This window comes from Dysidea avara, chromosome 3, assembly GCF_963678975.1.
Source record: "Dysidea avara chromosome 3, odDysAvar1.4, whole genome shotgun sequence".
Lineage (NCBI taxonomy): Eukaryota > Metazoa > Porifera > Demospongiae > Dictyoceratida > Dysideidae > Dysidea > Dysidea avara.
In genome coordinates, this window is record NC_089274.1 from 23017185 (window position 1) to 23040261 (window position 23077).

At 38.1% G+C, this 23077-nt stretch overlaps 1 protein-coding gene and 2 long non-coding RNA genes across 3 annotated transcripts; 2 read left to right on the plus strand and 1 right to left on the minus strand.

The window, feature by feature from the left end:
* Nucleotides 1-1871: 1871 nt before the first annotated feature.
* Nucleotides 1872-13649, plus strand: LOC136251842 (uncharacterized). The gene is made up of 3 exons (XR_010699223.1): nucleotides 1872-1936; nucleotides 9055-9110; nucleotides 13463-13649. It is a non-coding gene; the product is annotated as an uncharacterized lncRNA (long non-coding RNA).
* On the plus strand, nucleotides 7731-8583 carry LOC136251840 (uncharacterized). Its single transcript, XR_010699222.1, has 2 exons — nucleotides 7731-8046; nucleotides 8128-8583. It is a non-coding gene; the product is annotated as an uncharacterized lncRNA (long non-coding RNA).
* On the minus strand, nucleotides 10566-22284 carry LOC136251841 (uncharacterized). Its single transcript, XM_066044245.1, has 3 exons — nucleotides 22140-22284; nucleotides 21523-21777; nucleotides 10566-10758 (listed from the first exon to the last, which is right to left on the minus strand). The coding sequence occupies exons 1-3, from the start codon at nucleotides 22189-22191 to the stop codon at nucleotides 10730-10732; spliced, it is 336 nt and encodes a 111-aa protein (XP_065900317.1). The 5' UTR covers nucleotides 22192-22284; the 3' UTR covers nucleotides 10566-10729.
* Nucleotides 22285-23077: the final 793 nt, after the last annotated feature.

The following is a 23077-nucleotide window of genomic DNA, read 5'->3' on the forward strand; positions in this document are numbered from 1 at the left end:
TAACGTTTGCAGAGATGGCTAACAACATCAGTGAAAATAATTTGAATATCTACACAAACACCTACACATAAGCATAAAGGAAATGACTGCATGAAATTGATACAACAATACACTTATATAGAAATCATGCAGATGGCAGCATATTAACTACATACAGTAATACTTATCCTTGCAAAAACAGCCAAGCTATAAAAAAAGGTATATGGCCTTCAAAAGCCTTGGGTGAAAAAAGTTGTGGCCAAGAAATTGCTGTAATGATGTTAATATCAAATAATGGCTGTGATCAAAATTTAACATTAACATCATTGCAGCCATTTCTTGGCCACCACCTTTGGTTTCAGAACTTTTTTACCCAGGCTTTTGAAGGCTGCACCTTATTTATAGCTTGGCTGTTTTGCATGGATTTCACTTCTCATATTGCAGACTTTAATAGACTATTTGTCAAAATACTGCACATATTTTTAGGAACTTCACATAAAATATTCTAGATTCTCCATTGGTAGATCTATGAAATTATAAACTTTTACTATTGAGTAGATTTAAGCTAGACTCTTCATTTATAAGGTAGAAATTAAGTGAATGGATCAACTGACAGCAGCAGTTCAGTGGTGAAGGGTTTGGGAAGTGTGTAGTCGGTACATGTTCACCTGAGCCCCTGCCAAATATAGTAATATCAAAGAGGTAAACATGTGTTCACTCCTAATGGTTTTGTACTGGAACAAGCATATTTTCATGTTATAAACATGTTTGCACACCTGAATCATTCATGCTAAATGTATGGGATATTTCTAAAGTCTCATAACTCGCTTGTTCTTGTCCGTATCAAAGCACTTTTTTGATTAACAGTTCTGGCATTTAAAGGGCTTTACAGTGCTACTAAATGTTTGAGCAACTGGCCCATGTAACAGGAGTTATTGACAAGAAACGAGGGCTCAGGTGAACGCGTACCGACTATAAAGCATTTTGACATCATAGCTAAAACCTTTTGTGGTTTAAAACAAAATCATACTGACAGCTACAGAATTACCAACTTGGTGTAAAATCATGGGGTGGTTAACCTAACAAATTTTCAAATTATTCCTGCAAGTGGTTTAACCTGTAGTCATAAAAAAATATTGGTCTTTTTAGTGCAAATAATTGTCCATAACCCTGTGAATATTTATCAGTTTTCCAAACTTAGTGTGTGAATTAGTTAGTACGTCCTTGAAGTTAGCAAAATTTCAAGGTGATTGAGCTACACATTACTTTTATTGCAGAAAGAAGAAAACTTTAATCTCTCAAAATGAAGGAGGAAACTAAGCATAAATTTGAGGGTTCATATTTCATGATAAAATAAAACAACCCTGCTCAAATTCGGTATGTGCAATGCCGAAGGCGGAAGAATTTGCAGTGTAAAAATCATTCCAATTGGAGAAGGGAGCATGGGACTATGTATGCATGAAAATCGTGTTTTCTTTTTTCTGTCAATATACCTATGGTGTGGCATGCCAGCTTTCTTGGCTGCACAACACACTAAGCATGTGTCAATATAAAAAGAGCACAAGGATTTAAATCAAGTAGAGGTCATACATGTGCAGCTATGTATGTTAGTGCACATGTTAATTCAGTCATACAGTTTACAGGGGCGGATCCAGGACCTGGCAGGGGGAGGGGCACAAACAGGCAAGTTGTAGGTGGTTAGGGAGAGCCAGATCCTCTTGCTAGTTGCTGCATTTTTGAAGCAGCAAATAATACACCTCTTAGTAGTATCTCACTGCTGATTTTTGTCATTTTGGCCTTTGCAGATGGCTGTGAAGTCTTTAAAGCAGTTTAAAAGGCCCTGAATGTCTTAAACAACAGCAACACAATAATTATTTTTAGAGGCGCTTAGTGCGTACGAAGGTGCTGGATGACAGTTTCATAACTAGGTTGCTCGCTAGGTTGACTTCAGATTCAGGTGAATTCGTAATAAATGCTAGTAAAATGTGCATATTTTCGTGAGTTTTATAAGCTGATCTTGCCCTGGCATGAAGTTTAGTATTTTAATCAGAAGTATGGCTCCTCCACTGTGTGACAAGGTGGGGGGGGGCATTTGCCCCAAATGCCCCATCCTGGATCCGCCATTGGTTTATATCCATGAATGAAGTAGGGATTGAATGTTCACTAGTATGACTGCATGTGTAGGCAACCTCCCTTGCGATCCTTATTACTCAAATATACAACTCCGAATATTCAGTTTGTTTACTATATAATTTATGACACGCATGGCCATTCAGTCAACTAAAATATAGGGTGTCTGTCAACTGATTCCACTGTATTTCCACAAAGGTCCTTGGGATAATTCTTTGTGCATACATTACCATATATACAGAATCTGGTCTCAAATGCCCACATGGACCATGCATGTATCATACAGTTCTTAACTATATTATACAAATCTGACTGTGAAATTGGATCTGGAATCTCAGCTGAAATTTACTTGTCAATGTCATGATTTATCCTCATGTCACAGATGAATAAGTAAATGGCAGTGTGGTAATCCATATTTCTGGAACTCAATGACATGCACTTTGGCAACTACCACACTAAGGACGTGGTAGAATGAACTGAACTATAATATGTAGTTACAATTATTGTATTCTTTAGTTGATCATATTTTAATCATTAAATGGTGATGTACGTAATGTTTATAATTCAGTCGCGTGATTGTAACATTAATTGGAACGTCTTGTTGACTGTTGAATGAATCATTGATCACATTGTCCAATATCACAATATGACAAGAGTGGGATCTCAAGTATGACGCTTCAGCTACAGCCTTCTGCCCTGTTCAACTTCAAAATCCTGGACAAGTGGTCTAAATGGAAAAGGAGGTTTGAATAGTATCACCTCACTTCAGGTCTTGCATCAAGTGAAGATGAGCCATGGCAGGTCAGTAGTACACTCTTATATTGTATGGGTGAGGATGTGGTCTCATCTATGAATATCTCTACCACAGCAAAGTACAGTTCGGTTATAGGCAAATTTGATGAAAATTTTAAGATGTAATTTTTGAATGAGCTTGCTTCAATAGACACAACCAACTGCTTGAGGAATTGGTTGAAGAATATATCACTGTATTATACCAGCAAATAGATTCATGTGAATACAGCAATTTTAAAGACAAGATGCTACAAGATCGATTGGTGTCTTGTTGTCAGAAGTCAGCAATCCAAACTATCTATGTTATTAATGGCCTCAAGACTAATTTGCTAGGCCTCCCAGTAATTACTGCCCTTAACATTTTGTGCAGAGTGGATGCTCTCATGTGTGATGCACAGTCTGTCATTGCCAAATTCCCACATTGTTTAAAGGTCTGGGCATCCTGGGGGATGAATACATCATCAAGCAGAAAGAGGATGCCACCCCATACTAGGCCTCCGGGAATTATGCGGGAATAATTTTGGGAATTTTAAACTACTTAATATTCTAGAATTATTACAGAATATTGGGGAATAATTGGGGAGTAATTGGAACAATGAAGAACATCATATTCACTCACCTATTTATGAATCATGTTTTACCATCTGGATTTCTCTGCTTGTCCCGCTTTTGTCTGGATGCTTTATTAATAGCTCTACATCACGTGTGTATCCACACCAATCAATACATTAGAGTTTACATAATTTGTATGGAAACAAAGCAAAGTGATCCTTCTGCAATAAGCACTAGTAGTGTTCTAGATGCACTGAATAGCAACGAGGAATCATCAGAAGCATCAGAAGCAAGTGAATCTGAATACAATAATGCAAGTGAGGCTACTTTGAACTCATGTCACAGGATGGAGGTGGACAGGATAGATCAAGGGACCGAATTAGGGACAGACAGTGAACAAGGAAATGAACTAACCTTTAATAGTTTATATCATCGATGCTAGTTTGTTAAAGGAAAGGATCTCTTCGTTGTTTTTGATGGTACTACCTGTTTGGGTGAAGCATTAGCTCAGTATTGCTCTTCGTTATGTCAATGATGAATGGAAGATTAACCAAAGGTTCGTCTTCAGATTGTAGTAAGAGTTTGTCTAGTAAGGAACTTGCAAGAGAGCTCATGTCAGTGCTTTCTGTTCAATATAGCATTGGAACACAGCAGTTGCTGGTTGCCATGAAAGATTGTGCATCTGTGAATGAGGTAGTTGTTCGAACCCTGAATATCATTTATCCTAGTGCTTCTCACACACTATTGATCGTGTAGGGGAACCACTCCAAATCTTTCTGAGTTTATAACTTCTTGAATTAGCCTATTCTCCCAAAGCCTAAATAACAGGATTCTGTGGCATGATCAAACAGGGAAGTCAACAGCTACCTACAGTACAACTAGCTAGTGGAGCTGCTGGGAAGTGATTGAGCAGGTTTCTGTCCAGTTCAGTGGTGTTCTATCTTTTTTATGTAGGGAGGATCTTGGCTCAGTTGCAACAGCTGCATAGATAATTGCATTTTTTACAGATCTCTAGAAGAAGGCGCTACTTGAAGTTGAGCTTGCTACTATTATAGACTGGGGAAGACCATTTGTTACAGCTACCTATTCGCTGGAAGGTGATGGACCTTTGGGCAGGAATCTCAGCCTCTGTCCCATCAGTTCACTTGGGCTGAGGCTACACCAAGGTATAGGAGTGGTCCAATAACTGAGCAGCCCTTGGCACATGTCATCTGCCTGCCTCAGAATTTTCTTTTAAGTTTGCACAGTTCTCTCAACTTGGCCATTACTCTGAGAATACAGAGGGCTACTGGTGACATGTGTAAAATTGTATGTCTTGGCAAAGGTAGTGAGCTCTTGTGACTAGTACTGTGGCCCTTTATCACTTCTCACTAACTGAGGTATGCCATATCTAGAGAAGATAGTTTTCAATGCAGTGATTGTGCTGGTGGATGTTATGGAAGACATTTTCACTATTTCTGGATATCTAGAATAATAATCTACTATATACCACCAAATACTGCTCCCTTTTCAAACTCAAAGAAATCTGTACCAACCACCTGCCAAGGGTAGTCAGGAAGAAGTGATCAGTAGCTCTTTCCTAGGTTTGACATCTTGGCAACAAATAGGATACTGTTGTGTTTTCTGAGCAATTTGCTTTGACAATCCTGGCCACCAAACAGAGTACTTTGCTCTCATACGACATCTTTCTATCCCTTGGTGGCCTTCATGGATCTTGCCCATTGTATCTTTCTGCAGAGCTTGGGGGACTACAATATGGTTGTTGTACAGCAGTAAGTCATTGCTCACAGTCAGGGATGCTCTGGCTTCCCATTAGGGTTTTACCTCAGGTTGTATTTGATGCTTAGATGGCCAGCACCCTGACAGTATAGTCTCACTAGTGTGAGTGTGTGATTTGATTTCTGACCATTTAAGTAAACAGCTAATCGTGCTTTACTGGCTGGCAAGGAAGTCACCACTGTATGTACCAGCAATTTGGCATCATCTTGTAATGAATCATCTTCTTCTGGGGTTACCAGGGAAGTAGGTGCCCTGGATTAAGCATCTGCAGCTTACAACAATTTCCCAGGAACATGAGAAACAGTATAGTCAAACTTGGCTAACCTAATGCAGAACCGTAAGATACAAGGGGGCAGACGTACAGTCCATGTTCAGCAGGGACTTGTGGTTTGATTCATTCAAAAAATTGCATCCTAGCAGGTAGTCAGTGAACTTGGTGCAGGCCTATGTGACTGCCAGGGCCTCTTTATCAATTTGAGCATATTTCTGCTCAGTTGCTGATAAGGCCTGAAATGCATATGCCACATGGCCACCTCTCACTGGTGATTCTTTGGAGAAGGACTGCCTCCAATCCAAAGGAAGATGCATCTGCAGCAACTTTAGTTTCACCTCCTGGACAATACAGTGCAAGGATTATTGGTTTAGTTAGTGCCTCCTTTGCCTTTACAAAGGCAGTTTCTGATCAGGCCCCCACAGCCAAGCTCATTTGGAACTAAGTAGTCTGTCCATGACTGACAACTTGCTGATCCTAGTCAACATCCTACAGTGCTTACCTGTCAGAATTCTGAAAATCCAATGACCAATTTTCAAAGCCAAGCAAAACAAAAGATTTCGATAGACGTCATCGTACAAAAGAACATTCTCCATTGCCATGTGATCGTGAAGTATGGATCACCTCCAGCAGAGATCCAGTGAGAAGGAGAGTTGCGACAGTAACAGATACTCCAAGAAGCTATCTAGTCAACACACCTTCAGGGACAATCAGAAGAAATCAGCAACATCTTCAACGTCTCCCAGAGGGTGATAACTCCGCAGTGTCCAGCAGTAGTTCTGAGCCAACTGAAGACTTCAACAGTCCACTGCCTACAAACAATCCTGAACTGACTGAAGGTGACAGTAGTCCCCCACAGTCCAATAATAATGTTAGGTCTGGCGGACTCAAGAGTCCAAACACGATCACAAACTGGTACTCTGCCTCCAGAAAAGTACCATTCTTAGGGGAAGATCTGGTAGAATGAACTGAATTATATGTAGTTATAATTAATTTAGTTGATTATATTGTAATCATTGAATGGTGTTGTACACGTCAGTAATGTTTTTTTTTATAATTGAATCATGTGATTGCAACTTTAATTAGAATGTCTTACACACATATTGACTGTTGAATGAATCATTGATCACATTGCCTAATGTCACAAAGGACATGTTGAACTGTGATGTCTTTAAGAAGTTGGTTAAGTTTCATCTTGAACACCCTGGCTAACAGGTCAGGATGATGTAATGGCTGTTCACCATCAGATAAATTTCGGTTATTTCATGCCACTTTGGACTGCAAGTGAAGGTCAGAAATAAATCTGGCTTTCCAAACTTTGCTATCATAGCCATTGCATCCTGTAGATAGTAAAATCATAACTCTGCCAGGCTGTAAATTTGTTTCCTCAGCATGATTATTAAGTTGACCCATTAAACCCTGATATTTCTCAACTCGGAGTCGGTGTTGGTTTCAACACATATAATCAAGTCTCTGAGTCTCAACTTTGACATAAGCATCCACCAGATACTGCTGAAACAATTTTCTGCTTCTATGAACTGCACTAAATTCATTTCCGATTGCCAATCTATGCATGTAAAATTGCAACATCGTGACTCTATTATGCTTCAGGGTAGAATACTCTGGTACAAGTTGTAAACTGCAATGCCAACCCATATCACCATGTGGAAATAGAATGGGATAAGTCATCGGATTACAATTAGTAGACATGAAGGATACATGATGCAGTGGTTTATCTCTTGGATATACAATGATGTCCCGGTCCAATGGTGGTGCCCCATCATCGCCAACAAAACTACAGCAACTTTATCATGATGTGGCTGATTGTACCTGTGTTGATCTTTACCACATTTGAAATGCATTTGTACAGATGGGTATATAGTCACACTGCATATGAGCAGCCTTAGTTAGTTCAATTTGCTCTACCTCTGCCATGTGTCTGTAAGCTCTCAAATATGGACTGAACTTTTCCATGACATTGTGCATCATCACCATCACATCATTCTGACATGAGTGATTTGCAGTCTGTTACATACGGTGATTCAGTGTAGTGTTCGTATCAATTATGTATAAATGCTAATAAACTGGTGTCTCTCCATGTGGTGGATGCAAGGTGCCACTACGATGAAAAATCTGACCACATATTCTGAAACATGGTGGACCATGTCCTGGTGGCTTAGTTAAATTGGCTCCCATGGATATAAAGGCAATGCGTTGTTGTACTTACAGATGTTATTCTGAAAGTTCACTGCTTGTGTTGATCGCCCTGTTAGAAGTTGCCTCACAAGTCATCTGGGTAACTGCTTAATGGATCAAGCTTTACCTTACCGTTGTGACAACATTTGAATAACTCACTCACAAAGCGCCACAAGCATCCAGCCTTGCCTCAGGTGTCCGGAGAACAACACCCATTGTTGACTACTTCCCGAGCTCGAGCTCGCACCCTCTCTACATCAACATGTTCCGTTAACACCAAAGAAGAAATTGATGGAACAGTGTGTTCAAGTGTAGAAGATTCGTTTGCATTAATAAAACATCAGCTGGTGAGTTAACTGTTTTGGTAGTGGTAAAGTGTGAAATTGTTCGGCGAATGGACCATGTTACTAATGCGTGGTTTGTTGCAGGCTAGCCTTTCAGAACAAGACCGCTACTTCAGTCAAAGACTGCATAACTTGGACAAAGCCATTCAAGACGTCAGACTGATAGCTTATGGCCAATATTCTGGTGATAACTGTACCAACAGAAACGGATCTAGTAGAGTATGCATTAATCCACAACCCCAACTGGCAAATTTTAATCCACCTGGCCTTAAATCACAATCAGAAACTTGTATCATAGTAATCAGTGACACTGAAGTTGTTGATAATGATGACGTGTTCTCTATTTAACTGTGGCACTGAAGGATGTGGCTAAATCATGTCCTATAAAACATTTTAATGCAAAGAACCTTGGATTATTTACATTCCAGTGTATATAACACTTCAACTGTAATGAATTTTTTTAATGCATAATCAAATTATAACCTGTCTAAAAAGTCTGTACCATTATGCTAAGAAGTAATGTGAGTATTTGCAACTGTACAGCTAGGTGTGTGCATGTTACTATAACAATTACCATAGCTATGGTCTGCATTGTTCAGACTTGATTTGGGGTACTCTAGCTACATAGCAACAGAAAAATCTTAACCCTGTTGATATCTACACGTCATGTAGCTAGGCTATATATAGCCAGGATGCATGCATGTGTATAGATGCATTGTGCCATGTATGTTGTATGCGTATAGAGGGGGCCAGGTGACATGGTATTGCATATAATTGGGAGAAAAAGCCTGATAGCTTCTGCATGATTGGCCACACACAGGCCACTAATAGCAGTCATTGCCTATATATATATGTAGTTTCATTGGGTTCTGGTTTATACATGGCAGTGATGTCAACCATGTATATGTGTATTAAATGTAGAGTGTGTTTGTCAAATGTGAAGAATAACATACCTATAATGGTGACTATTGGTGATAAATGTTACCCATCACAACTTCATTCCATAAACAGTTATTCTCATGCCATTCATACCATCTATCAAGAGGATTATTAACTTTGAAATTTCAGTGAGTAGCTATAAATAGTCAACATAATATCGTACAATGGGAAATTCCTGTAAAAGGCATGCAATCTTTTGAGGAATGAATTACGTGATCATATATACTCTAACTTTGTATACAAATATAAGTTAGTCAAAGGTTATTTTAAAATTCACTGGTTTGGTGGAGCTAATACCTATCTAATCCAAAACAGCCAAGCTGTAAAAAGTGTGCGGCTCTCAAAAAGGCTATGGTGAAAAAAGATGTGAAATCCAAGGTGGCGGCCAAGAAATGGCTGTGAGGGTAGGTTAATGGTAAAAATTTTAATAACGACAATTCAGGTGAATTTTTGTGCCACTACCTTGGATTTCACATCTTTTTTCACCATAGTCTTTTTGAGGGCCGCACACTTTTTTTACAGCATGGCTGTTTTGGATTAGATTTCATTTCATTTCTTTTTGTATTTGTATTTGTATACCCCAAGCCGGCCTATGGCCGGCTTTAGGACTTTTTTGACCTATCTTTTTTTTTACCACAGGAAGAAGAAAAGATGAGTAGATGTACGTTAAATTTTTATCAGTAAATGTACAAATTATATATATATAATACATATATTGATTACAGAAATCTCCATGGTGGTTTCTTTGTAACTGAACACTCTACAAGGTGACTTCTTCTATAGATGCTCTCTCTACAGGGTGAAGTGTTTGTAGCTGAACGATCTACAAGGTAACTTCTTCTAGCTGATCTCTCTATACAGGGTGATTTTTTTGTAGCTGAATTCTGTACAGGCGATTTGTTTGCAGCTGAGCTCTTTACAGAATGGTTTCTTTGTAGCTGAACTCTCTACAAGGTAACTTCTTCTAACTGATCTTTCTACAGGGCAATTAGTTTGTGGCTGAATTTTCTACAGGGTGATTTCTTTGCAGCTGAACTCTCTACAGGGTGGTTTCTTTGTAGCTGAACTATCTACAAGGTAATTTCTTCTAGCTGACCTCTCTACAGGGTGATTTGTTTGTAGCTGAATTCTGTACAGGTGATTTGTTTGCAGCTGAGCTCTTTACAGAATGGTTTCTTTGTAGCTGAACTCTCTACAAGGTAAATTTTCTAGCTGATGTCTCTACAAGGTCACTAGTTTGTAGCTGAACTCTCCACATGGTGGTTTCTTTGTAACTGAACTTTCTACAAGGTGACTTCTTCTAGCTGATCTTTCTACGGGGTGATTTGTTTGTAGCTGAACTCTCTACAATTAAGGTAACTTCTTCTATACACTGTTAAAAATAAGGAGTAACTGTTACTCCCCTAGGGGAGTTCCCAGTGTAGGGAGGATTTAACACCCCTATATTTTTGTGGAGAGTAACTAACACCCCACAAAGGAGTAACAGGAACCCTTTGAAAAATCTATTGTAGGGAGTTCTAGTTACTCTAGGAGAGTTCACATAAGCATACAAGGCGTTTCCTTTACTCCATGAAATTCTGCACATAACTCCGTATAAAATTTCAAATGATGTTAAAGACATACAGCAAAACTGTAACAAAATATTTACAATATCCAGCTTTATAATATTGGAAAGTCTCTGAAAAAAAGAGACCAGTAGCAAGGCTTCATCATCAGCAAACGATGCTTCACTGCCACTTCACTGGAGTTACTTCCTGCCACATGACATGTTATCAGCTGTAGTAAATAGCAGTGTAGTAAAGACTGAAATATTCAACAATCATATACTTGTCACACACATATCTGGGTCATTTTTTCAAGGTAAAGGGCCTCAGGAGGTGTCAGTTGTGCTTGTCCATGCATTCTGACAAAGCTGGTGCTGTATGTTGCATCACTGGTGACATTCATGCATGTGATTACTTTTAGTTGACAATCTTAAGGTTGTGTGATGCTGTAATGGATGGCATTGTAGTTGTAAATTATGCACGCCAATTTGTACATCATCCATTACTGTGTCATGACCACAATTAGACAATGTATGATGCACTGATGCACTGATGTAACTGGCAAAAGTGACTGAAAGTGTACCAATAAGAGAGGAGGTGAATTGGAGTTTTCCAAATCATTCCATGATGCTGTAATGATGGACTTCCTTGTGTTTGGCTCCTTACCAGCCACATGACAGTTATAATACTATAAATTATTTCTGGAGCATCACGTGAGATCGCAAGACCTACTAAGGATCCTGGAGTGGTGCAATACTCATAATGTTAATGTCAATGCCAATAATGACCGCTGTAGTTTTAATAAACAATTAAGTAGCATATGTACCATTCCTACTTTGATCATATAGAAATTCATGCCATGTCATGTGATTATGCTCTCCGTGCAATTTAAGCTCAAAATGGTACAGTATCGTTGTATGTACTCAATGTCATTGTAGTTCTCTTGTATGTACACATACACCATACCTCTGAGTATTGAACGTTATAAATGTGCATATGGCAGCTCTCTGATTACAGGTCTAGAATTATTGTGGGCTAGTTGCTGTATTACAGAATGATAAAAACAATTGCCATCGCCGGGTGTTGGTACATCCCTGCATACAGCCAATCCGATTCCCCATGCATTTCAAATATAGTATCAGCCATTGATGCAGCCATTTTGTGTATTTACTCTTTGGATGATCATTGGTCTGGAGAAGTGCCCTTGTGAAGCACCTCTTCCTGGTTGCAAGGCATGACATTGATTTATTCAATACCTGTAGAATTAATGATGAGTACTATATTATATATTCAATGTAAAATGTTATTGTTGTAGTTATCCTAACAGTCTAACACAGTACAAATATACTGGTTATTGTCAGTCGCTCAATCTGATACAACATACTCTAATGATACACGCAAAGTAAATTACATTGGGGTATCCTAAGTATTGAGGTATTTACATAGGTCCAATATACACTTCATTACCCTCATTGTATGTGAATCATGTTCAAACACTCTAATAGAGTATACATATAACTTGCTCTAATAAAGCACAAATTACAACGAATAGTCAAATGAATGGTGAGATGTCAGGATGGCATTAATAGTTCCTTATCACCATTGCTGTATATAGGCCTTGGTCAATTTAACAGTGACTTATATTCAAACATTCTAATAAAGCATATGCTAACCCTGATAGAGCGCACATACTTCATTATGGTATAATGCTCTGAATTACTGTGCTAATGGAGGTGTTAGGATAACATAATATATTCCTTGTACATATTAATTTACTTCTAATCGTGTATTAAATGAAGTGTGGGAAATGATGTGCTAACATTTGTGTAGGTAGGAGGTGTGGCTTCTTGCCTCATAGTAGCATGAAAGTGTGTCCTACTTGTTAAAGGTGTCTTGTCTGCTGCAGAATCCGTATTCTTTTCAGTGGAAAGTGTCCATTGCTATAAATTAGCTATCTCTCCTTTTATACTGGCTGCTGGATGATACGGTACACACCTGATCACATGATCCATCTAATTTGTGACTGGCTATACTAGGAAAAAGCAATTGATCCTCTTTTAGTGAAAGCTTTTAGATAATTAATTTGTGACGTAATTTGATTTCCTATTAGCAACAGATGTGTAGCAGGATGCCGTAAAAATTTTTCCGTAAATGTTTAACGGCGATTTGCTGAGAAAATTAACAGAATGCTCATATGGATGGAAATGAAATCACCTTATGAGTTATGACACATTGTTTTGGGAGGCTAGTAGGCTTAGAGAGTTTGGATCAAATTGATAATGAATTGTAGGAGAAGTTTGTATTTGAAATCTGGATTTTCCAGCCAGGCAACTAAAGGGCAAGGCAAGACGAAACAAAGCACCTGGAGAAGGCTAGCACCATAATTAGAGCCTCCAAAGAGTTTCAGTGTGGTCCGTGGCTTCTCCTTGTAGTAGTGGCCATTTAAAGCAAAAAAATACGTGAGTAACAAACCGCCACCAAACCTCTACCAAAAGATGTGCCTTTAAACATAGATTAATGGAGTACCCCTCCGAAGTGCATCTGCCCATGAACCAAGATACTGTGATCGAAAAATGTGTGCATGGACGATTGGGAATTAATATATATATATATATATCCACTCAAAAACAGCCAAGCTGTAAAAAAAAGAGTGTGGCCTTCAAAGCCGGGTGAAAAAAGTTGTGAAATCAAAGGCAGCAGCCAAGAAATGGCTGCAATGATGTTAATGCTACTACATTTTAACAATGCTGACACAGCCATCATTAAAATTTATTAGCATTGACATCATTGCAGCCATTTCTTAGCTGCCACCTTTCTTTTTTCACCCAGGTCGCACTTTTTTCTTTTACAGCTTGGCTGTTTTTGAGTGGATTTCACTTCTTTTTTGTATTTTCAAAATAAAGGCTTTGAACCTTACTATTTCTTCTCATCTACAGATCATAACTGCTACAGGAACAACGATGACCATACAAGTGATAGAGAAAATTGCCTACTCATCCTGGACAGCTATCAACAAAGAGAAAACCATCAGTAGATAATGAAAAAACAAACAATTCAGATAAGGGTGCATGTCCTCGGACACATGCTAGCTACCACAAACATTTACTTGTTCATGCATGTGTGATGGCCATAATATAAAGTTGTATTATATGTATTTATTGTGGTTTATACGAAAGTAAAAGTATGCATGATTGTAGGATATTTTATTTTCCAGTGGCTGTTCTATTAGAGTATCTTGATTTTTCATGCAGACATGAAAAGATGCAGTTGCTCAACTTTAAACAAAGCAAATCCTGCACCTTTTAAACTGGGATATGATTTCCAGCCTGTTGTATAACAAGTTTTGCGAGCATAGCACTTATTATGATGATTATGATGATGATGATTGGTGCAAGTCAGTCAAACTAGCCTGCTTACAGACCACCTGGGGTTGAGACTAAGTTAATACTACCAATATACCACTGATCGATATGAAAATGGCTCTGATTTGATGAAATAGCTACTAGATTGAGCCTCAAAGTGATACAACAATAGTATGGTGCTAATGCTCTAATAGAGTGCACATTTTTACTTTCGTTGAAATCATCTAATAGAACACACATAGATTTTCTATTACTAATAGAACACACATAGAATGTTCTAGATTTTCTATTCAGTTTTACTTTTGAGTATAGATTTAAGCTAGAATTTTCATTTATAAGGTAGAAATTAAGTGAAGTGATCAGCCAAGATAGCAGTGGTTCAGTGGTTAAGGATGAAGGTGTTAGGTATGGAGGTTCTTGGTTTGAACTCTGGTAAGATTATTATTTATTGTTTTTCGACATCTTTATGCACCTTTTTTACCCCGCAGTGACTGCTCTATTAGAGTATCTTGATCCTGCGATTTTACACTTGTTTGGTTTTTGCATTATAACTTTGTAGCTGTAAGTATGCAGCCATTCTAACCACCAAAAGGCACTGCTACAATAATCAGTCTATGTACACTGGGATTTTCAAGTGATTCTCCTACTCGGTTTACCCTGTAGGTATGACAACAAATTGATCTTGTTTCATGCAAATAATTGGTCATAACTCATGAACTGTACATCGAATTTGCACCAAACTTGTCACTAGAATGTGCCCTTAGACTCCCTTTGAGTGTGCCAAGTTTCAAGGTGATCAGTTAATGCATTTGTGTTTTATAGCAATTTCAAGGTGTGCAAAAAGACAAAGAAGAAAAAATGAAGAAATAAACACGAAATTTTGGCCACTCATATCTCGGAAATGGCTGGGGAGATTTCCTTCAACTTTAGTATATGGGGAAGCCTACCTGGAGGACATCTATGCAGTGAAACCAGTTCCAATTGGATGAGGGATCACAAAGCTACAAAGGTGTGAAAATGGCATTTTCTTTCTTCCTGTCAATATACTCATGGTGTGGCACGCCAGCTTCTTGGGCTGCACGACACACTACCATACGTGTGTGTCTTGATAGATATAGCTAGTTGCTTTGTTTCTTGTACTTATTATCTATATTTGCCAGTTGAGCAACAGTGTTAGCGCTACACTCTATTGGTAAAATGTGTTTGAAAGTATCTGTTCACTTTGCCTTGATGTTTCTTTCATATTTACTGTTTAAGTAAAAAGGCTGTAGTCTTGTACTGCCATGATTACTAGAATACAATTTCTAAACACTTAACAGTACAATACTGGATATTTTGTTAACATTTGTCAAGGCATAGTAAAAGAAAAGCAGATTATTGAATAAAAACATTAAATCAAGCATGCACAGTCTCTGCGCATGCATGATTGTAGGTCTATAATAATAATTATTATTATTATTATTATTACTAGGCCCGGGGAAAATACAACCAAGTACAATTACCAATGGGACGACCTACCGATAAGGCAGTGCATGACCAGTACAGTGTGTGCGTGTTGGTTTACCATCAAGACAATTATTATTATTATTTATTCCAACGTGACAGCCCCCTGGTGAGGCTATTAGGTGGTGAAGGCATAATCCCCAAATCAACTCAATACGTCACAGTAGTGACAGATACAACACAATAGTGGCATCGTAACTAAAGGTCACCAGTAGCTAAGTGCCAGTACATCATTGGTGTGGTAATGGCAGTGATGTGTACACATAATTATGTATACAAAACGTACAGAAGAAACTATGCATTATTGCAGTATTGTATGCAGCAATACATTATAGGCAACATCAACAGATAAAAATTATTAGCCAATATTATACAGTAAAGTATCAACATCAACTAGAGCTAAATAAGGTTCATCAGTGGTGTAGCAATGGCACAGTGACAGGTGACACACTATAATTATGCATACACAACTTGCAGGAGATAGCTACACAATACTGTAGGAGTATGCAAGCCAGATGAACCAGATAAAGGAAGACAGCCAAGTCAGCCAGAGCCTAGTAGCTAAGCCAGGTGAAGGCAAAAAAGATTAAGCATGTAGCTATTGAATTGCCTGACACCAACACAAAGGAAGTTCGCCATACCAGCTGCACAAGACAAGATTGTTTACTTGTATTTCATATTGTAAAGAGCGTGACATGTGTTTTAATGTTTTCTTGTATTGTTAATTAATTAAATTTTTATGTGACTGGCAGCTGGCATGGAGACTTGAGACGTTACAAACATAAAAACTTACTTGTAATCTTCTTGTTTACGTGTAAAGTGGCCTCTCACTCTCCTGAAGTCACTTCGCGGACATTAGGTAATCTTCTCCTTCGCGCAGTCTGTCCCTAAACTAAAATGGAACTGTCGTAAGATAAAGCACTGGTTTAGTCAAGACACAATTTCTCTTATACATAAGAAACGAAAACTTTACAAAGCTATGAAATCAAGTGGGTCTCCAAATCTCACTGCTAAGTATCGCTATATTAGTAATTTAGTGCGATCCAAAACAAGAAATGAAACCAAGATTAAAGCTATTACACTTTCTAACTGTTTTCGTACTGCAGCCAAAAAATTCTGCCAGTGGGTGACATCTATTAGACGTTATCGTATGTCATTACCCCCAATTTTTAATGGTGATACTACTGTTACAAATGACCGTGCTAGAGCAGATGTGTTCAACAAGTACTTCTATTCTGTTTTTACTGATGAAGATTGTTCTGATTTAAGTTCTTTGAGAACCGTTAGTAAATTATCATCTATTGTTGAATCAATTACCTTTACTACTCAAGATGTCTATCAAGAATTATTACAATTAAATCTTAATAAAGCTTGTGGTCCTGATTTATTAACTCCACAAATATTAAAAAGAAGTGCTGATTTTATATGTGAGTCTCTATGTAATTTGTTTAATCAAAGTATGTCAATGGGTTTACTTCCCAAAGATTGGACTACAGCAAACGTTGTACCTATTCACAAAAAAGGAGATCGTCGAGTTGCAGCAAATTACAGACCCATCAGCTTAACATCTATTGTGATGAAGATTATGGAGAGAATTATTTGTAGGAAACTAACAGAAGTTCTGGAAAAATCAAATCGCTTAAGTGATGCACAGTTTGGTTTTCGTTCCCATCGTTCAACAGTATCATTACTCTTGTCTGCTGTACATGATTGGAGTCTATGTTTGGAACTACGTAGTAGTGTACATTGTGTCTTGCTAGATTTTGCTAAGGCCTTTGACTCCGTGGCCCATGAGCATCTTCTTCTTAAACTACAGTTATTGGGTATTGATGGTAAGCTACTGCAATGGATACGCTCCTTTTTAACACACAGATGGCAACGTGTTGTTGTGAATGGTGCTTATTCAGATTGGTTAAGTGTTAAATCAGGAGTTCCTCAAGGGTCTGTTTTAGGCCCCTTGTTGTTTTTACTATATATTGACGATTTGCACAGTGTTGTCAAGCACTCTAAATTGAAACTCTACGCAGATGATGTCACCTTGTACAAGGAAATTAAGTGTGAATCTGACTGTAAATTGTTACAAGAGGACCTTGATTACATTTGTGATTGGGCAGATAAGTGGCAACTTCGATTGAATGCATCCAAGTGTGACACTTTTCTTATTTCAAATAAACGTAAGAAAATATCTTATGATTATTTCATAAACCGCTTTCTTCTATCCTGGAAATCCTCTGTGAAATATTTGGGAGTTTTCTTTCAATCGAATTTGTCATGGTCACACCACTGCAAGTATGTTGCAGCCAAAGCCAGCAAGTCCTTGAATTTTCTTCGTCACACTTTATGGGGTGCTACAACTGAGGCCAAATCCATGGTCTATAAGTCTTTAGTGCGACCTTCACTAGAGTACGGTTGCACTGTATGGAATCCTCACACTGTTTCTGATAAGTCCACAGTGGAATCTGTCCAACGACGTGCTGCACGTTGGGCCTGTGGAAGTCGTTGGTCACCATTACATAAGTGTTGGAATAAATCTTCTAATGCTTGTTTACAAGAGTTACACTGGCCAACACTGTCATCTCGAAGGAATTATTTGAGCGTGGCTATGCTTTATGACATCCTAAAAGGTAGGTACGATTCTTTGAAGCTATCAAATTACTGTAATTTCAATACATCTTGTACCCGAGCGCATCCTCTCACCCTTGTTCCGCTACAGTCTTCTATCAATTCTTATAGACATTCTTTCTTTGTGAACACTGTTTTCTTATGGAACACTCTATCGTGTGATGTATTTGATCTCAGCTCATCTAAGTTTCGCCAAGTTGTGTATAATCTGTTTTGTTGTAATTAATTTATATGTGCATGTGTTCTTTCTTGTTTTTTTGTAGCTGTGTTTTCTCTGTATTTGTCCCCTCCGTTTTTGGTTTTGTATCTTCTAGGGAAACACCCTCGTACAGGCTCTGCCTTTTGGTGTCACCCTGTCTTTTTTGACAAATCAGATAAATGAATTAAATAAAAATAAAAATTAAGCAAGGATGTGGTACTGGGCGTTATATAGAATTACACGTATGGTCAAGTCATCAGCATGAACAGGCACAACGATTATACGTTTGTGCCTTCGTTCACAGGCGAATCGATCCCCGGTTAGTTTGTGTCTCTAGGCCTCGTAGTTTTCTCAAATATTAATTATTAATTAATTATTTATGACGTAATTTTAACCGCGTTTAATTTCGTATTATTCTTAGTACTTGGTTGTATAATTAACACTTTTAAGGCAAAAGAGTGTATGTGAGACATGTAGAGAATGTTCTACAAGTATCATCATGTAAACTCTCTACCCTGGAAAACCAGAGAGAAAAAAATGTACAATTTAAGCCTAAATTTGAGGGTTTGTATTTCACAAACACATAAAGTGATTTTACTTAAATTTGGAATGCCAAGTGCTGAAGGTGGTGGGCAACTATGCTGCAAGAATTGTGTGCTTTTGAGAAGAGAACATGTATGCATGAAAACATTTTTTTTCTTTCTTGTAGCTATATATATACCCACGGTGTGGAGTGCCAGCTTTCTTGGCTGCTTGACACACTACCACGTGTCTTGATTTTGCAACTAGTTGGTAAAATAAAATAACTTAATTGACATTTGATAAACAAACTGCTTACCAATTAACAAGTAGTAAATTGTAGAGACCATGGCCTCATTTTTAAGATACAGCAATAGCACATCAACTTGGGCAAATTTCCAGAAACCATTTACTTTTTTTGCAAAATCAATATAATTTAATAGAACAATTACTCAGAATTGTCTGAGGGATAGCCATTTAACACTAATGCCTTTACGCTGTAGATACATGTGACCTAGTCTGAGAAAATCGGTCTTATCACCCATGTCAGCAGATTCGATTTTTCACCCAGAACACAAAGCTACATGAACAAACTATCTAATTTCACAATCAAAATCAGCTAGATGTGAGTAGTCTGGTTTTGCTGGCTACTTTTCTCAAGCCCAGTAATGATCCGTATGTGCGGTGTGGGGCCTTAATGGAGCCTGGGGATGGCTGTATGTGGCTGTACAGCTCCGTGGTGTTGAATAAATACATCTGCTGTGAATTTCCTTTTATTTTAGCCAGTTTTGAGACCTGAATGGCCCATAACTTGGTCTAGTTCATCCCTACACCTTCCATTTCAATTTTTTAACAGCTTCATCCTGGCACCCGCCTCCCTCCCCTTTTGGAGCTTGTCTGATACAGTCAACCTTGATTCAAAAACTATCTAAAATGGTGGGAAACTTAGCTGTTGGCTACTTACACAGTAGATGCTATGGAAGGTAAGGAATTGGTCTAAAATGTGTGAAAATTTGGTACACATAACTTCAACCATTGACAAGCTACAACACACTAAATACTTAAAACCAGCGTTTCTCAATACTTTTAAATAGGTGATAAGACTGGTTTGTTTACGAAATGTGAGATGCAAAATTCTCATGAGTTGTTGCATTTAAAATCATAAAATATGGCAGGTGTCAGAAGTTTGTCTGTTTGAATGTTATACTTACCTATTGGAAAAGGCAACTAAGGATGGACACACACAACATGCACCTTTTCCCATATCTCAACAACAACTAAGAATACAGCAGCAAATCTGTAGGATCAATTTCAACTATTTACACTACACATACACAAAAGTGTGACTAGCTTTTGAAAAACTGGCCTTATTACCCGTAATTTGATTTTTTTTACTACAGGCATAAATTAAACCTGCATATGCAGCACAGCTGATAGGGACACTGCTGCCATGACTATATGATATACTTGCTGATATGGTTGAGTAATGATTTCACAGGTTATGAAATAATGCATGCTTGATCATCCTCAATACTGATGCAGTATTCTAGCTGGTACATCAATAGTTAGTGAGGTGCATGAGTTATAGACTAATATGATTTTTCAGCTGTACAACGGTGTGACAAACAATTAAACAGATGTTTCATGAGAATACTGTGTTGTGTTTTGATATTGTGGTAACACTCTGTCTTGTGATACATAGATGTAGTGTACAGCTGTATCATTTATTCTTCCAAGGGGTTAGCAGGGGCGGATCTAGGAATTATAAAAGGGGGGGGCTAACTCAAGGTACTAATCTCTTGGGTAAAGGTGTGTGAAGCATGCTGGAACTAGGGGGGTCTGGGGGCATGCCCCCCAGGAAAATTTTGAAAAATAGATGCTAAAATACTGCAATTTGGAGACATTTCCACATAAAATTCATAATATTTTCTTCCTGTAGATATTTTATATACTGCCTTTAGATAATAGGTATGGCTCTCTGACTCTGAAGTATTTTGCTAATGGAAAAGTTTGGGCAACCAAGTACATGATGCACCCCTCTCACAATTGCACAACACTGAATAGGTGTATATTAGAATAATAATGTTGAAAGTGGAAAATTTTGAAATTTGAACAATACAAGATTGAATCTGAGAGCATTTTCAATGGAAATTGTGTACCTGAATTAAGTATTGTCATACATATTAACTACACAAGTAGATGAATGAAGCCCTTTAAACAGACCAGTGCACTTCATTGTATATATAGGTGCAGGCAGATTTGGAAAAATTCCATAACAGAACCAACTACATGTTTCCAGTTAATGTTCTATTACAGTAGTTAGCTGACTGCTCTATTAGAGTATCTCGATCTTGTACACCTCCAATGCTGATCCGGGTCCTTGTTGCATAAACTTTGGCATAAATCCACTGATAATGCCTTGGAAAAATGTTTATAAGGTGGTTTTATGAGTATTTACATTATTAGTGATCATGTAATTATGCTAAGACAAAATTTCATTATAATACTCAGCATATTGATCAAGTAAAGCCTAAATATGAAGGGGAGGGGCTTCAGCCCCCAAAGCCCCCCCCCCCCCCCCCCTGGATCCGCCCCTGGTTAGGAATATAAGATTGAAGCATGTTTGTCGACCAACTTGTCATGTTGTGCCATACAATAAATGTATAAGCAATACCAACACAGGGCCTCCAGCATTTTGAAATAGGCAACATGGCCATTTTTCCAGATACAGTGACAAATTACTATCTATCCTAATAAACATACGAACTATGAATTTTATAATCTCTCAAACCTGTAAAATCCACTTTAGGTAAATTGTCAAGAGCATTAAAAATGACATCCCAAGATATGTTACTGGACTCATTTTCACTGAGCCAGTTACTCAACATCTTGCTACAACATGTCTCACAATCATTATGGTGATCATGTTCTATAATGTTCATCAGGTGATCAGCAATGTCCAGTTGTCTACCCAATTGTCTCCATTGTGGAGCCCAGCTTGGCACTACTAGGTTGTCAATATCTTTCAATTGTGGTCTCCCTCCACCTTTTACAAAAATACAACATAGCCAAGACACATGTACAGAGATACATGCATATGGGGGTCATGTCAGTGGTCATGCAGTGAAAGCCAGTACAAGCACATGCATGATAGACTATTGTGTACTATACTAGGAGCCTGCCAAAATCATACAGTACAACTTCATGCTTAGGGTATGGAATGGGCTATCTTTGCTGTAGAAACTGCCTCACCTTCTATTTCTAAAGATACACTTGATGTAAGGCTCAGAACCCTACTAAAGAATCACCACAGAAACACCTACATCACTGAACAGAGAATAGCTACTTGGCAACTACATGGAACGTCCCCTATATTACCATTCTGCTAACCAGACACCAGATCGTTACCTTTAAAAGCGGTTCTTAGTTCTGCCGTGGATAAACCCGCCATTCTTTTCATCCGACTGAATGATCTATAGTCTCGTCACCAGTAGTGTGCGGCAAAGAAATGTTCACGTGATTCATGCAAGGGGCGTATTTTAGGGGGGGTTCCTGAGCTCGAAATTTGAACTTGTAGAGTAGGTGCTGGTATTATGGGTCAGGGGGTATTGTGGGTCACATAGCTTAATAAATTTAAAAGGTTGAATCATGCAGATTTAAGATGAAAGGGATGCTATACCACTTTAGATCAACATAACAAGTGATCATAAGCTAACCACAAATCCAATTAAGAGGTTACACAGGACTTTAAACTATGTCACTATAGAAATGCCATTCCAGATTAGCTACCTGTACCCCTTAACATGTAGTAAGCAGGACAAAGACATGAAGTGTAGGTATTAAGGTAACTAAGGTGTTTTGACAGTCTTTAGAGTTGCTGCAAATATTTCCATAACATTTACCATAATTCGACATGAAATGATGACCTTATGAACATAATGGCTCATAATACCCCCATATGACTCATAATACCCCCCCATATGACTCATAATACCCCCATATGACTCATTTCAGTGAAAAGATCAAATGCCCAATATATGGTAGGTAAATTTTTTGAAATTTTAGGATAATGTAGCATATGGTTACATCTTTCCCTACAAGTAGTATGAAATATTGGGGTCACTGTATTAGGTGATAGCGGTGCTTGGAATTTAAGTGACTCATAATTACCACACCCACTCTATAGGCCTCGGGGACACCAAACCATCATAATTTGGCTGCACAAAAAAATGGGAATAGAGCAGAACAGTGTAAAAGGGTATAAATTTAACAAGATCATAGATCCTGACAAGATCGAGTTACTCTGAGAGTTACTCTATAATAAAGCAATTGCAGTCAAAAAACAT